This window comes from Odontesthes bonariensis, chromosome 4 (assembly GCF_027942865.1).
Source record: "Odontesthes bonariensis isolate fOdoBon6 chromosome 4, fOdoBon6.hap1, whole genome shotgun sequence".
Classification (NCBI taxonomy): Eukaryota; Metazoa; Chordata; class Actinopteri; order Atheriniformes; family Atherinopsidae; genus Odontesthes; species Odontesthes bonariensis.
The window spans coordinates 14,050,290-14,063,232 of NC_134509.1; the positions used below are offsets into that span (position 1 = coordinate 14,050,290).

The 12,943-nt window shown below is 39.8% G+C and overlaps 1 protein-coding gene across 2 annotated transcripts in view; it reads left to right on the forward strand.

Annotated features, from left to right (window-relative positions):
- The first annotated feature begins 1,322 nt into the window (after positions 1–1,322).
- The window catches only part of herc3 (HECT and RLD domain containing E3 ubiquitin protein ligase 3), a 28,843-nt gene continuing 17,222 nt past the window's right edge, over positions 1,323–12,943 (forward strand). Inside the window, exons 1-12 of one of the 2 annotated variants that reach the window (XM_075463115.1) lie at positions 1,323–1,407; positions 3,094–3,444; positions 5,388–5,547; positions 5,866–5,942; positions 6,638–6,859; positions 7,319–7,410; positions 7,665–7,795; positions 8,624–8,775; positions 9,221–9,256; positions 9,804–9,877; positions 10,667–10,791; positions 10,941–11,000. In XM_075463115.1, the coding sequence (XP_075319230.1) occupies positions 3,222–3,444; positions 5,388–5,547; positions 5,866–5,942; positions 6,638–6,859; positions 7,319–7,410; positions 7,665–7,795; positions 8,624–8,775; positions 9,221–9,256; positions 9,804–9,877; positions 10,667–10,791; positions 10,941–11,000 (1,352 nt within the window). In that variant the 5' untranslated portion in view covers positions 1,323–1,407; positions 3,094–3,221. The remainder of the gene's footprint in view (positions 1,408–3,093; positions 3,445–5,387; positions 5,548–5,865; positions 5,943–6,637; positions 6,860–7,318; positions 7,411–7,664; positions 7,796–8,623; positions 8,776–9,220; positions 9,257–9,803; positions 9,878–10,666; positions 10,792–10,940; positions 11,001–12,943) is intronic. The other variant, XM_075463116.1, reaches the window with a different exon arrangement.

Consider the following 12,943-nt stretch of genomic DNA (forward strand, 5'->3'; position numbering starts at 1 on the left):
GTGTGTGTGCGCGCGTGTTTTTTTTAACCTCTATTCTATTCTATTCCATTTGTATCATTCCTTTTATTATGGTTATGTATATATGTATATAAGTTTATACCGGTTGATGTAAATGCCGGTTGATGTGTATGCCCTACTTGTTTTGATTTTGTTATGTGTTGTATAGTTATTAGTGAATACATCAGTAAATGAATACCTGAATGGTCCTTATCATTGATAATTAGAATTATTTCCATTCATTAATAAAAAATGACAACATGAAAAGGTAACCTTATCATCCACTTGCACAATAGTTGTTTGTACTACAAATAAAGCACTGTTTGGAATCAATTTAGCCCACGTTACAAACACGTGGATGGTTATCAATAATTATTGGAATTCCATTAATTGATCAAAATGACAACATGAAAGGTCACTTGCATAATTGTGCTTCGTGCTGTAAATAAAGCACTATTTCGAATTTATTTGGCTCAATTCAGAAATACATGAATGAGCATTATCGTTGATAATTATTATTTTATGTTCACTTTAAAATGATATTTTGCGAGATTCCTTTCTGTAGGTTAGATTTGACAGCACCTGGCAGGTTGTCATTTTTCCAGTTTGTTGTCGTAAATCGGCAACGTGATTGGTCCAGCGCGGTCACGTGGTGTCTTGTGACGTCAAAATCGTCATTCAGCCCTGCGGAAAATATTTCTTCAGAAAACGTCTCGGTTTAAAAAAAGTACAGGATTCTGTGACGCGAAACTTTTTTTATATGTGCAAAATAACTTTGTCATTTTTATCAGCGAACGGGCATGTAGTTCGGAGAGCACGGAGCGAGCCTAAACGAAAACGGGGTTCACCTTACGGCCTATTATTGTCTTGATGCATTGCAACTTGCTATTTATTTTCATAGTTGCATCCAAATATTATGTTGAATACTTTGTGTCACAACTTTGTTTTACTGAGTGTAATTTGTTGAATTTCGGTGACACCCAAAAGCTATTTTATGACCAAATTATGAGCCGGATGTGAGCTGTTTGTGTAGTACTTAACACTCCAGTGCTATAAAAATGGTAAGTTTCTTTAATAAACATTACAGTGTCACAATTTCTAGCCAACAGCAGCTATCAAAAGGTGTGACCGTGTCTTAACACCAGCAATATTTCTGCTAATACCAATGATGCTAATAACTAAGACATAATTATACGACTTTTGTGAGAGCAATGCAGCTACAGTATCTAGGTCACAGAATGTGACGGGCCACAGAATTGATTGCTACACCTGCACTTCCTGTTCAGTTAGCCAATCGCATCATTCTTGCTTGCAGGGTTTGGTGACGTAACCAGCTCTGATACTTCCTCGTTTGTTTTCTGAGCCGCTAAACCGAAACCCAGCGTTTAATTTCAGGATGCGTTTGTCAAGGTGCGTACACAGTTTTTAACTTTGCATGAACCCGCCGCAGCTTATTATTATTTTTTCACGAGACTTATACTGGCACTGCTGACAACAGGTCACCAGCTGGTTTCTGTGGGTGATAAAACTCCCAGTCAGCGTTGCTTTAGCCTGCCATGGTTAGTTAGCTATAAACTGGGATAGCTTTCGTTGGTCATCAAGGCGTCTTTTCAGGTTAGTTAACTTAACTGACGCTGCAAATGTCAGTGGGGATATTTAGGTACAGCTGAGGACTGTGTCCGTAATATCTACACAACACGGATCACCAGGCTAATGCAACATTGTTGTCCTTCTAATGTGGGGAAGGCTGGAGCGGTCTGGGCTAAACTTAGCTACTAGCTGAACGGAAAGAGAACGATAATGTAAACAAACCAGACTCCTACCGACTCAAAATCACGGACAAGTCTTACAGTATTTAGTCTCTTTGGAGGAACTGGAAGTTACTGTACCCGTAATACTGATACTACTAATCGACGCTGGTCACCTGATCCATTTAAAAAAAAAAATGTCAGCATAAACAAAACATGTCGATATCGGCTGCAACGCAGGATATTTCAGAGATGAATCAGTACTTTGGCTATCCTCTTGAGTAATTATTTTTGATCTCGAAAAGATTTATAATTCATTGACAGTAATGATTTTCAGGGCTGAAGCTGACATTTTTAACTGAATGTTTGGTCTGACCAACTGATGATGAGGTTAAAACTCAGCATTTTAAATGTTTTTTTTTTTTGTCTGTTGATTAATTAATTAATCATGTAATTAGTTCTGTAAAAACCAAAAGCATCCTACTGGAATTATTATTATTATTATTTTTTCAAAAGTACTGCAGTTTTTAATAGGTTTTAGCTGGCATTTATTTATTATTATTTTTTTAAAGTCCTTATTGATGCACTGAGCAGCTTCTCATCCCTTAAATCTTCATGTCTATTCATCTGTATGAAATCAGTTTGGTGAAAGCGACAGAGAAGCCTTACTCCCACCTTGTTTCCCACCATTTGATAGAGTAAAATGACTGCCCTTTAAATGACATCATCTTGTTCACCCATGGCCTCTGCTGGGACATGTCATAGCTACCAAAATATCAACACGTGCTTTACAACAGAGATGGAATCTGACATTTCTCTTTGTTTTTGTTTTTTTACACTTGAGAATTGAAAAAAAAAAAAAGTTCAAACATTTGCAAAACAGGTGATTTTGTAATATCTGTGATAGACACGCTTTTAGTCGAGTGTAGGCCTACATGTTTAACCGACACCTGAATCTATATTGGTGCATAATTAGCATTGTTAAAAGTTATTAGCAGTGGTCTGCAAGATCTCAATGGTTTTTTTCATTTAGCAATGTAATATGGACTATATAGTATGGTTTTTGCTTTGAGATGTTATGCGTCATGTTTGTTTATTCTAACATGCGTGTACTATGAGTGGATGGACACTCGGGCGGGACTGCTTGGAGCTGCTTAAGCCAGGATTACACTGCCAGGGTTTATTTAAACACACTGCCTGTTCCTCTTGTCATTTTGCTTACATCATTCTATACCCAGTGCCTTTTTCATCATTAAATCATTGTCCGGAATTCCAAGTGGAGCAGCGCAATCATACCACGTTCCAAATGAAGGTGATAATGTAGTCCTGCTGCTTTTGTGTCTTTCAGGGTTGGCATTTACATGAAGAGGAGAAAGCGGGGCTGTTCTCAGGCTTGAGCATTATTGTCTTCCTCCATCTGGCCTTCACTCTCTCCGCCTCTTGATACTGGTGCTCATTTCCTCTTCCTTCACCACCATGCTGTGCTGGGGGAATGCCAGGGATGGGCAGCTGGGTATTGGTTTGGAGAGGAACCCTGTGTTTGAGCCGAGGAGCTGTCATTTGTTCAGTGGCAGAGGACTGAAAGAGATCGCCTGTGGAGGGCAGCACACACTCTTCCTCCTGCAGGATGGTAGCGTGTACACATGTGGCTCTAACAGCTGTGGACAGCTGGGCCATGACAAAGCTGAGAGTTGCCCAGGTAAGCTTTGAGCACAAACAACAGGTTCAGAGATATCTGGTTCACCCTTACCGATTGCACTTTCCCTAAGCCCCGCTTAGGTGTTTTTGGAAAGTCAGTCAGGGTGAACCTGACAGGATTTATTTATGTGGTCTGACCCTGTTGGTAGTGATTGAGCTGGTAGCTTAATAAAAAAAAAAAAAAAAAGCATTTCACAGGCTTGAATTCACCTTTTTTTTTTTTGTTTTGTTTAAACACTTTATTTTATGTTTTCCTTTCTGATATAATAAAAATCATCACAAAATGGGAACGATTTGGACTGGCTTTTCTCCACATGACCATTGTATTACTGTAACATACATGCCACATAAAGGTGCAAGCTCTTTCTCTTACCTTAGCCCATTTCTCCCAGTTTTCTTCTTGTTCTCTCCCTCAGTTGCTGATATAGCGCTGATATTATTCTACACATCGTTGAATTGATTATGGTTTCTAATTATACCACTTATCTAAATTAGCATTTCATTTTATCACTCTGTCATCTGTCTCCTAATTGCAGTTATCTGAAATGATCTAGTTTGTTCTAGTCCTGCATAGTTCTACTTAATCTTCTAAAAACCTTCGACATTCCCTTCTTTTATTGGTAGGAGAACATATTGCTGTGATAACTTTATTACTCCGTTGTTTGAGCCTCAGGTCCAATGTGCCTGGGATAATGGGTCTGTTATCAGCAACGAATCTCAGACCTTTGAGCTCTATCCAGAGTCTCTATTGAAACCTTGGTTCCAATGTAAACCAAGTGACATTATTTACCTGTTCAGGTAGTTCCTTTGTTACTTCGGTGTCATTTTTAACATGAAATCTCACAAACCCTGAGTGATTTGATAAACTAAGTCTCAGAGCTGGATTTGCAGTGGCGGCCAGAGTGTAGAGAGTAGTACAAAACGTACAGTGAAAAACCCTTTTGCGGGTCCCAGCAAGTTTTAGTTGCTGTTGTGTTTTTACATGCACTGGACAACCTGGATAACAGGAGGTCTGCAATACAAAGATATGTAGCCACTTGAATTTTGATACAAAAAAAGCTACCATGATCATATCAAACTTATTGCATTTTTTTCCACCTAAAATATACACATTTTCCTTATATTTCCATCCATCCATCCATTTTCTATACCTGCTTCATCTGTCGGTCGGGTCGCGGAGGGGCTGGATTCTATCTCAGCTGTCATTGGGGCGAGAGGCGGGGTACACCCTGGACAGGTCGCCAGTCCATCACAGGGCCACATAGAGACAAACGAGAGAAACAACCACACACTAGCTCACACTCACTCCTCCTCAGGACAATTTTAGAGACACCAATTAACCTAATTTGCATGTTTTTGGACAGTGGGAGGACCCTTATATTTCCCTATGTATTTTTTTTCAAGCCTGCAAACATGTCGACTGTTAGAAAGATCCTCTGTTCTAAGCTCACCAGCTCAGTGAAGCGTCTTTGTTAAACCACCATAATGCTGCAAGAATCCACACAGGAAACAAAGAGTACCAACTTCAAGTTTCTGATCATCCCCTCCCCACCTCCTGTTCACTTGTGTTTTCTGCTTCATTTCATAGTGCAGATGAAAACATTGAAAGCATCTTTTCTCCTGTATGCGTTTTACATTCCTTTTTACTTGGGTCTTTTGGCGCCGTTACTTGTAAATGATGCCTGTTTCTTTTTAGTCATTTTTAGGTCTGATCTGGCACTTTCTTAATTCCTTACATGGGTGAACAGTAGGAATGCTCTCTATTTAAACAAGTCAGAAAATAACAATGACTAACCATTTGGACTTTGTAGCTGTATAGCTGAAGAACAAAAGGTTGGATCTGATAAACAAAATGTTAGATTTGAAAATGTTAAAGGACAGGCATGTTCATCGTTTCCCTTCTACCTCTGCTACAGTCTGAGCAGGCTTCTCTTCTGTTCACAGAGTTGGTGGGGGCTCTGGATACTCAGAAGATAACAGTGGTGTCGTGTGGTCGGGCCCATTCGATGGCGGTGAATGAGCAGGGTCAAGTGTTTGCGTGGGGAGCTGGTGAAGGGGGACAGCTCGGCCTGGGGACTGTAGAGGCGGTCATTCGAATCCCAAGGTGAATGTGTAGGGCATCATTAAGGAAATTAAGCTTTCAGCCCAACAGGACAGAAACACTTACACTTGTGGTTGTTGCAAAAAAGGTGTGTTTCAACAGGGCAAACTTATGCGGTTCCAGGAAGGCCACTTGGTTAGAGACATGATTTTAAAAGAAAAGATGATGCAACGTAGTGGTAGACATGCCTCCTCCAACATTTTGTAATTTGCTGTAGTTAATCCCGGCCTTTTGGTGCATGGGTAACTTGAATGTGAAATGTTATGCATGTTATGATTTTTTTTGTTTTGTCGTTCTGATGAATATTTTTCTTTTTTCTAGGTTGGTTAAAAGATTGTGTGACCACAGCGTCTCCCAAATAATGTGCGGGAATCAGCACTGCATCGCACTTTCTAGAGGTGTGAAAGACACAGTCTCTACACGACACTGCAGCACTGCTCTCACCATGAATGTTACATCCATACACTGCACATTCCAACCGTGTCCACATCCAACTGCAGCGGACAGCACCAGATAGCCTCTTCCAATTCAGTTAAAAAAAACACTGTACTTTATTTCCCTCTTGTAGGATTTTTTTTTCCATAGTTGGACAGTATAAGCACTGGTTTAAGTTTCAGGTGAAATATGAAAGAAAAACTCAGGGTGAATCACCCCGATGAAGGCCGCGTGCCAAAATGAATTTGGTCTCTTGGTCCTTGAAACATGCAGATGAGTGGTGAATAATGCGACCGCACTCTCATCCCTGAGGATGAGTTTGTGACAAACAAGTGTCAACCAGCATCATCAGGGTCACTCCTGTTTGGACTTGAGGCATAAACATTTTCAACAGAGAGCCTGCGGTGCAGACTGACTGTGTGGAAATGTGGGACCACATGCTTTTTATCAGAAGTAAGCTTATTAAATATTGGAGCGCGTCCTGTTGAGGGGGAAAAAATAAAGATAAGTCAGGGTTGTTTAAGCCACAAGCTTATATATATATATATATATATATATATATATATATAAAAAAAAAAAGTTTAAGTGTCATGCAAAGGATGGATATGTGTTTGGATGCTTAGATGAATAACATCTGTGTGTGTGTGTTCTCTCTCAGATGGCCAGCTGTTCACGTGGGGCCAGAACACCAGTGGCCAGCTCGGTCTGGGCAAAGGAGAGACCAGCAAGCTGTACCCTCAACCTCTGAAGTCTCTGGCAGGAATTCCTTTAGCGCAGATAACTGCAGGAGGAGACCACAGTTTTGCACTCTCGCTGTCCGGAGCTGTATTTGGCTGGGGCAAAAACAGAGCTGGACAGCTGGGTCTTAATGATAAGCAAGGTAATAATCAGCAGGTTAGAAATAAGGTGCACTCTGTCAATTAAGAAGATTAAGGGGAAAGAGCAGTGTTTGTTGTAATTGTATTTTTGCACTTTTGTTTAAGATGTATACAAATGGAAGGAAGAGATGTGTGATTATTTAACAGCGGTCCTATAGTTTAACAGTGTCTCACATCATCCCACGACACAGAGCACTTTTGAATGTTTTTTTTTTTTTTTTTTATCTCATAGGTGGTGGTTTTATTTTAATTTAAAACCCTCTTTGGTTTTCTTTTCTGCTGTTCATGTCTAACTTGAATTAAAGTATTATCTGTTGATGAGTAAACCTTTTAGCTCAGTTACCACTTTGACGCTTATGGTACTTCAAATGCAGAAGATCTAGCGTTCCACTCGTTTGTTTAAACTCTTCGAACTGCTGTACAACATTGTGACCCGGCTTGACTGATGTTTCCATCCTCAGATCGGGCAGTGCCGTGCCACATCAAATTTTTGAGATCTCAGAAAGTTGTTTACATCAGCTGTGGAGATGAACATACAGCAGCCCTCACAAAGGTGCGAACATTACTCAACTCTCTCCAGGGAGAGGTTCACTTATGCTCTAATGGCAAGCATCAATATGCTGAATAGTCCAGTCTGGTTCCAGCAATTGTAGTTCAGTTAAGTAGACAATCGCAATTGTATAGGAATAAGAATAGGTCTTATTCCTATTACTCTGCTGAACTCTTCTTAATGCTGATCAGCCGCCTGAAGAGCCTGTAATTGTAATTACAACAAAACATTTCAATGCTATATTTCCTCTGTGGCAGGATGGAGGTTTGTTTACATTTGGCGATGGCTCGTGGGGCCAGCTGGGTCACGGCTCCACCAATAACGAACTTTTACCAAGACGAGTGCTGGAGGTCATGGGTACGGAGGTGTCCCAGATCGCCTGTGGCAGGTACCGTCTGTTCTAAAAACCAAAGCAAGTGCGAAATCTGTAGCAACTCAACAGGTTGACACGTTCTGCGTTAGTTCAACTTTGTTCACGATGGTGATGTGTTTCCAGCATTTCGTCCACTCTGATTTGCATCCTGACAACGACCACAGACTTATGAATTGGCTATTTTTATTTTTTTTTTCATGGTACATTGTCCCTAAAAAGGTCGCAGTAACAGCTGGAGGACACAAGATGCCAACAAGGCAGCTGACATGACACAACTCTGCTGAAAAAATATTTTGATTTTCACATCTTGCATCATCTTGCATCATCTTGCATCATCTTGCATCATCTTTCACATCTTTTTTTTTTTCTTCCTTTTTTTTCTTCAGTGGTATTAGGACCACGATTACTAGTCATTTCCTGCTGCATTTCTGTTGGCTGACTCGTACACATGTGCAATAGCAGAATTCACAGCGAGTGATTCTAATATTCTGACACTATCCAAATATTGTCCCCGGGTATCTTTGGTCACAATACTGTTTCGTGTTCGAGCATCTTTCTCCGAGTGGTGTAGAACCAAGACACACCGTTTATACACAGCTTGATAAGCACAAAATATTATATATGTATAAAGAAAAGAAATAAACTCTTTAAAAGGTTCAGTTGGCCTAAATGTTGGCTTAAATGTTTAGATGTTGTCGATTCCAGCAGGGACCCTTTGCTGCATTTTCAGCTCACTCATCAACTGTTCTCTTGACCTGAAGAGCAAAAATACTTAAAAAAAAGTAACTCTGTGAGTTTGTTTGCGTACCTCTGCGTATTAAAACGTGCTTTTCCTTTTGACAGGCACCACACGTTGGCATTCGCGCCATCCTCCGGCATGGTGTATGCGTTTGGGTGCAACAGCCACGGCCAGCTGGGCACAGGAATACTGGGGGATTCCAGAAGCCCGTTTCCTGTCAAGACCAGTTTCCTGACAGGAAATCTTCAGAGAAGAGGTGAGCAGAGGGTTTGTTGATCAGTCTGTACTTGATGCGAAATGGCATCTTGGGACGTATCTGGCTGTTACTTGACGTCTTTTTATGAGTGATCATTTATAAATCCTCTTTGTAATGTAGAGCAAGCTTAGAAAGTCTTCAGAATAGCATAGCAGACTGATGATAACTCACGGAAATGGATGCTCAGTTGTGCTCAAGCAATAATGAAATGTTGTGTGAGAGGCCCACCAGGCTCCTTTGCTTTGCTGTGACTTTGACATTCTGATGTGGGTGATTTATAAGTAACGCTGTCCAGACTGTTGGCAAAACAAGCTGTGGTAAAAGAAGGTTGCCTTTACGCGTGGTTACAACACAAACAAGGTAGTCCTCATTTACACAGCAGCGTCTTGCATTGGATTTACCAGAAATTAGCTTGTAATGTGACATTAGGATGCTTCCTTGGCAGGATGGGTCCTTCCAAGTTGCGTCCTTCCTAAGCTAGGTAAGACTCCTTTCTTGCATTTGGAAAACCCACACTGGACGCTCAGAACGTTACCGTGGCAACAAATACAGTGAAAACAAAGGAATGACAAATTCTTTATTGATATTTATTGTTATATTATTGTGACCAAAGACTCTCTTTGACGAGCACAAGGGATTGTGGATGCTTTGAGGAAACTCGAAGTCCTTCAGAGAATCCTTGACATCGGAACAGCTGTTCAGCGAGATGTTATGATCTGGCATCCTGGATCAACAGTTGTTCCATGACTTTGAGGAGCACTTAATGTTTGCTCACAATGTCATCGGGGGTCACAGAATCTCTTATTTCTTAAAAAAAAAAGACGATTGTAAATAAATTCAATTTTCAGTCATTGTTTGTTCATTGTATAGTTTATTAGTCTTCATACTTTATTACTACGTGTCAAACTTCTGTACTAATTTCATACACATTTAGCTTAAACAACGCCAGACATGAAGCTACTCTTGATTACAATAAACACTTTGATTCACTGTTGTCAAACCTTAAAGCCTCTTTCTTTCTGTGTCAGAATCAAAGCAATATAAAGTGGTCAAAATCACCTGCGGAGGAGACCACAGCTTCTTACTGTACACGAACGAGCAGGTAGGCGACGTCACACTGAAGCTTGTTTCGCATCAGCATATCTCAAATCTGTCTTTACACTTTAGGAGGGTTTTTTTTCTCTCATCGGAGAAAGATTTATCAAGCAGATTTATCAAATTGCCCCATTTTCTCAGCAGTCATCTGTGGTTTTAGTCCTTTTTATTTGGAATTTGATTGCCTTCACGTTGTACATTTACTCATGTTGAAACAGGAAGAGAAAGTGGTCATATAGCAGAGAAAATGAATTGTCTGCAAAAATGAAGAAGCCTACGATACAGATTTAGTTTATGATTTACCAAAGCACATCTATGAACACACACACGTTATTTTCCCTCATGTCCAGCCAGACCATTAGCACTTTTTTTCTTTTTCTTTTAAAATTATGGTTAAATGCTGCTTAATTCTGAAGATTCACATTCAAAATTCTGTCAATTTTAGCACCAGCAAACAGTTAAACCCGTGTTAATCGGATTCCGAGTTTCACCACAGGGTGGCATTAATGTCTAAGCTTTTTACCCCTTCGTGTGTAGCAACTGTGCTGTATGTGGAGCTTTTTTTTTTTTTTTTTTTTTAAAAGACAAGTTTCAGACAAGTGATAAAGACACTTAAGCACGCAGCCTCGGCCACACACCCTGGAAAAAATATTTAGATATTTAGTTTACTAATTTAATCTTCTTTGAGGAGGTAGACGCAACCCAGAGTGAACTGTGCCACACACAGCTGAAGAGCCAGTGTAAACAGTCTTGTGTGCTTGAGTTTGTGATGCTATGTTTGCCTTCATCTCTGCAGAGTTCTGCCACCCCAGAAGACTTCAGAGAGATCAATGTCAGTAAAAGCCTTTCCCCGATCAATCATGACAGGCTAAATTCGTGGAGGTTAAAACTGATGTACAGCACAGACTCGAGTGTCTCTAAGTAAGTGGGTCGTTCCAATATATCAAATCTGTTTGGTTATAGTATATATGATTACATTTTTACCTGAAAGTTAATTTTTGGTTGATTGATTAGACTGTAATAGTGTCCGTGTACTTTTTGTTGACTGAAATCTTTTGTTTCGTTCGCAGTGACATCATAATTCATCTCTCCTCAACGGCTTGTTGGAATGCCAGCTTCCTGGACCAAAGGTACACAAACTTCATCTGGAAGGAAAAGCTGTTGGGAAAGTTGTTAAATGTATAAATGCTTACATTTGACAAATGATTACATACAGCGGTGAAAAGTAGCCCTTTGAAGCAAGGAACTTAAACTTGACCATCAACAACAGTAAAGTGTTTTTAAATCAAATTATTTAAAGAATCTCTAAAACAGCATCATATGCCATTAAAGTATATTTAGCCTTTTTTTAGGACTTTAAATGGGACTTTTTAAAAATAAAATAAAAAATTAACTAATGGAATAAAGATTATAATTGAAAATTAAGATTTTAGTAACCACAATGGACCGTGTGCATATAACCATGCTGCAGGAACAGCACTGAAGATGAATACATGTCTTCTGTGTTGAAAGGATATTGAAGGTCTTTGTTTGATTTATTTATTTATTTTTTAACAATATGTTAGTTTTTATATAAAGGGCTTCATTATGAGGATGGAAAAAGTATTCACACAAGCATAGCATATGCAGAAAAGTCAGCACACATTTAGAGGTCAGTCCGTAAACCTTCTGGTTCTGCAGAAAGCATGTTCAGGAAGTGTGTGTGTGTGTGTGTGTGTGCTCTTCGGATGATATTAAGGTGGCAGTGCTGCATTAAAAGTCTCCTGGTCCTGCAGCACATAAAATGATGTTGCAGCTTAAACAAGAAGCAGTCTTGTGTGATTAGTAGGTTTTGAATCTGTGCAGTTTCATCATACACGTGCAATCAAAAAAGGAAAGAAAACTGCCCTTAGCGCGTCAAGAATAATTGTTTTACGGCACATGTTTGTATGTTTACGTGACGCCTGTGAACGGATCGATCGCTGACCTCAAGAGGTCCTTTAACTCTGCGTATCACATACTTTATGACGACATACATGAGCTTATTCAGCAAAACATGCACGATCGTCTGGCCTGGGAAAGATGGTATCTGTCCGATAAGCGAGATCTGTGTGAGTTCAGATTTTCCTTTTTTTCCACACCTGTGTGTAGGTCATGGCTCTTTAGGGCCGACCCATCAGCAGATACTTATCAGGTCCTGGGAATTGGTTATGGGGATCAAGACATATACAGTCATTAATACCCTACACTCTCTTAAAACCCACTAGGAATCATTTAGGGTGTGGATGGGGTTTCTCCATAGATCCACAGACTGTATATAAAAGCTGAGAGATTAAAGATGGACTTAGCCAAGGGATCTGAAACATTAGACCAGCAAGGAAGTGCCTTAAAGTGCAGTGCAGCTTCTGGCAGTGCTGTCTGCAAAACCTCTCTTGCTCCAATTGATTAAACACCTCTCATAACAAAGTCAGTAACAAGTAAATATGATTACGGGTTTCAAATGGCCGCCCACAGACTGGAGGGCGATTGCAGAGTGGCTTCATTCACCTTCTCTTTATATTCTCTGAAGATTTGCTTCAAAGGGGACTGAAGAATTCATTTGATTGATCAAATGTGTTCAAAACAGTGTTGCTGCGTGTTCAAGATATTTTGTAATAATGCAAATTAGAATGAATCATTAGTTGCTACGTCAGTTAATTGTATGAGAACAACGTAAACGGACATAAATGGACAGCTCTTGCTAAGAGAAACGATAAACCGTAAATCTGTAATGGAAATTAGAAATGTGCCAAAAACAGTTCAAGTTTGCCGCAGTTAGTTTAAATTTATTCGACAGTGTACCCCTAATATTTTATCTGTATTTATCATAAAGTAAATACCACTGCATGGATTCTCACCCCCAAGGATCACCTGTTTTGAATTATTGCATAACTACATGTAAACTACATTTTCTGTGTATTTTCACTCTGCCATTTCCTTCTGTTTAAACTGTAGACAAGGGGCAAGCTATTCAGCTCTTTGTGTTTTTATTTCAAGGAAAAACAGCCCAAATCGTCTGTGGTTTAAGGGTCTCGGTCACAACGTTATATTTTTC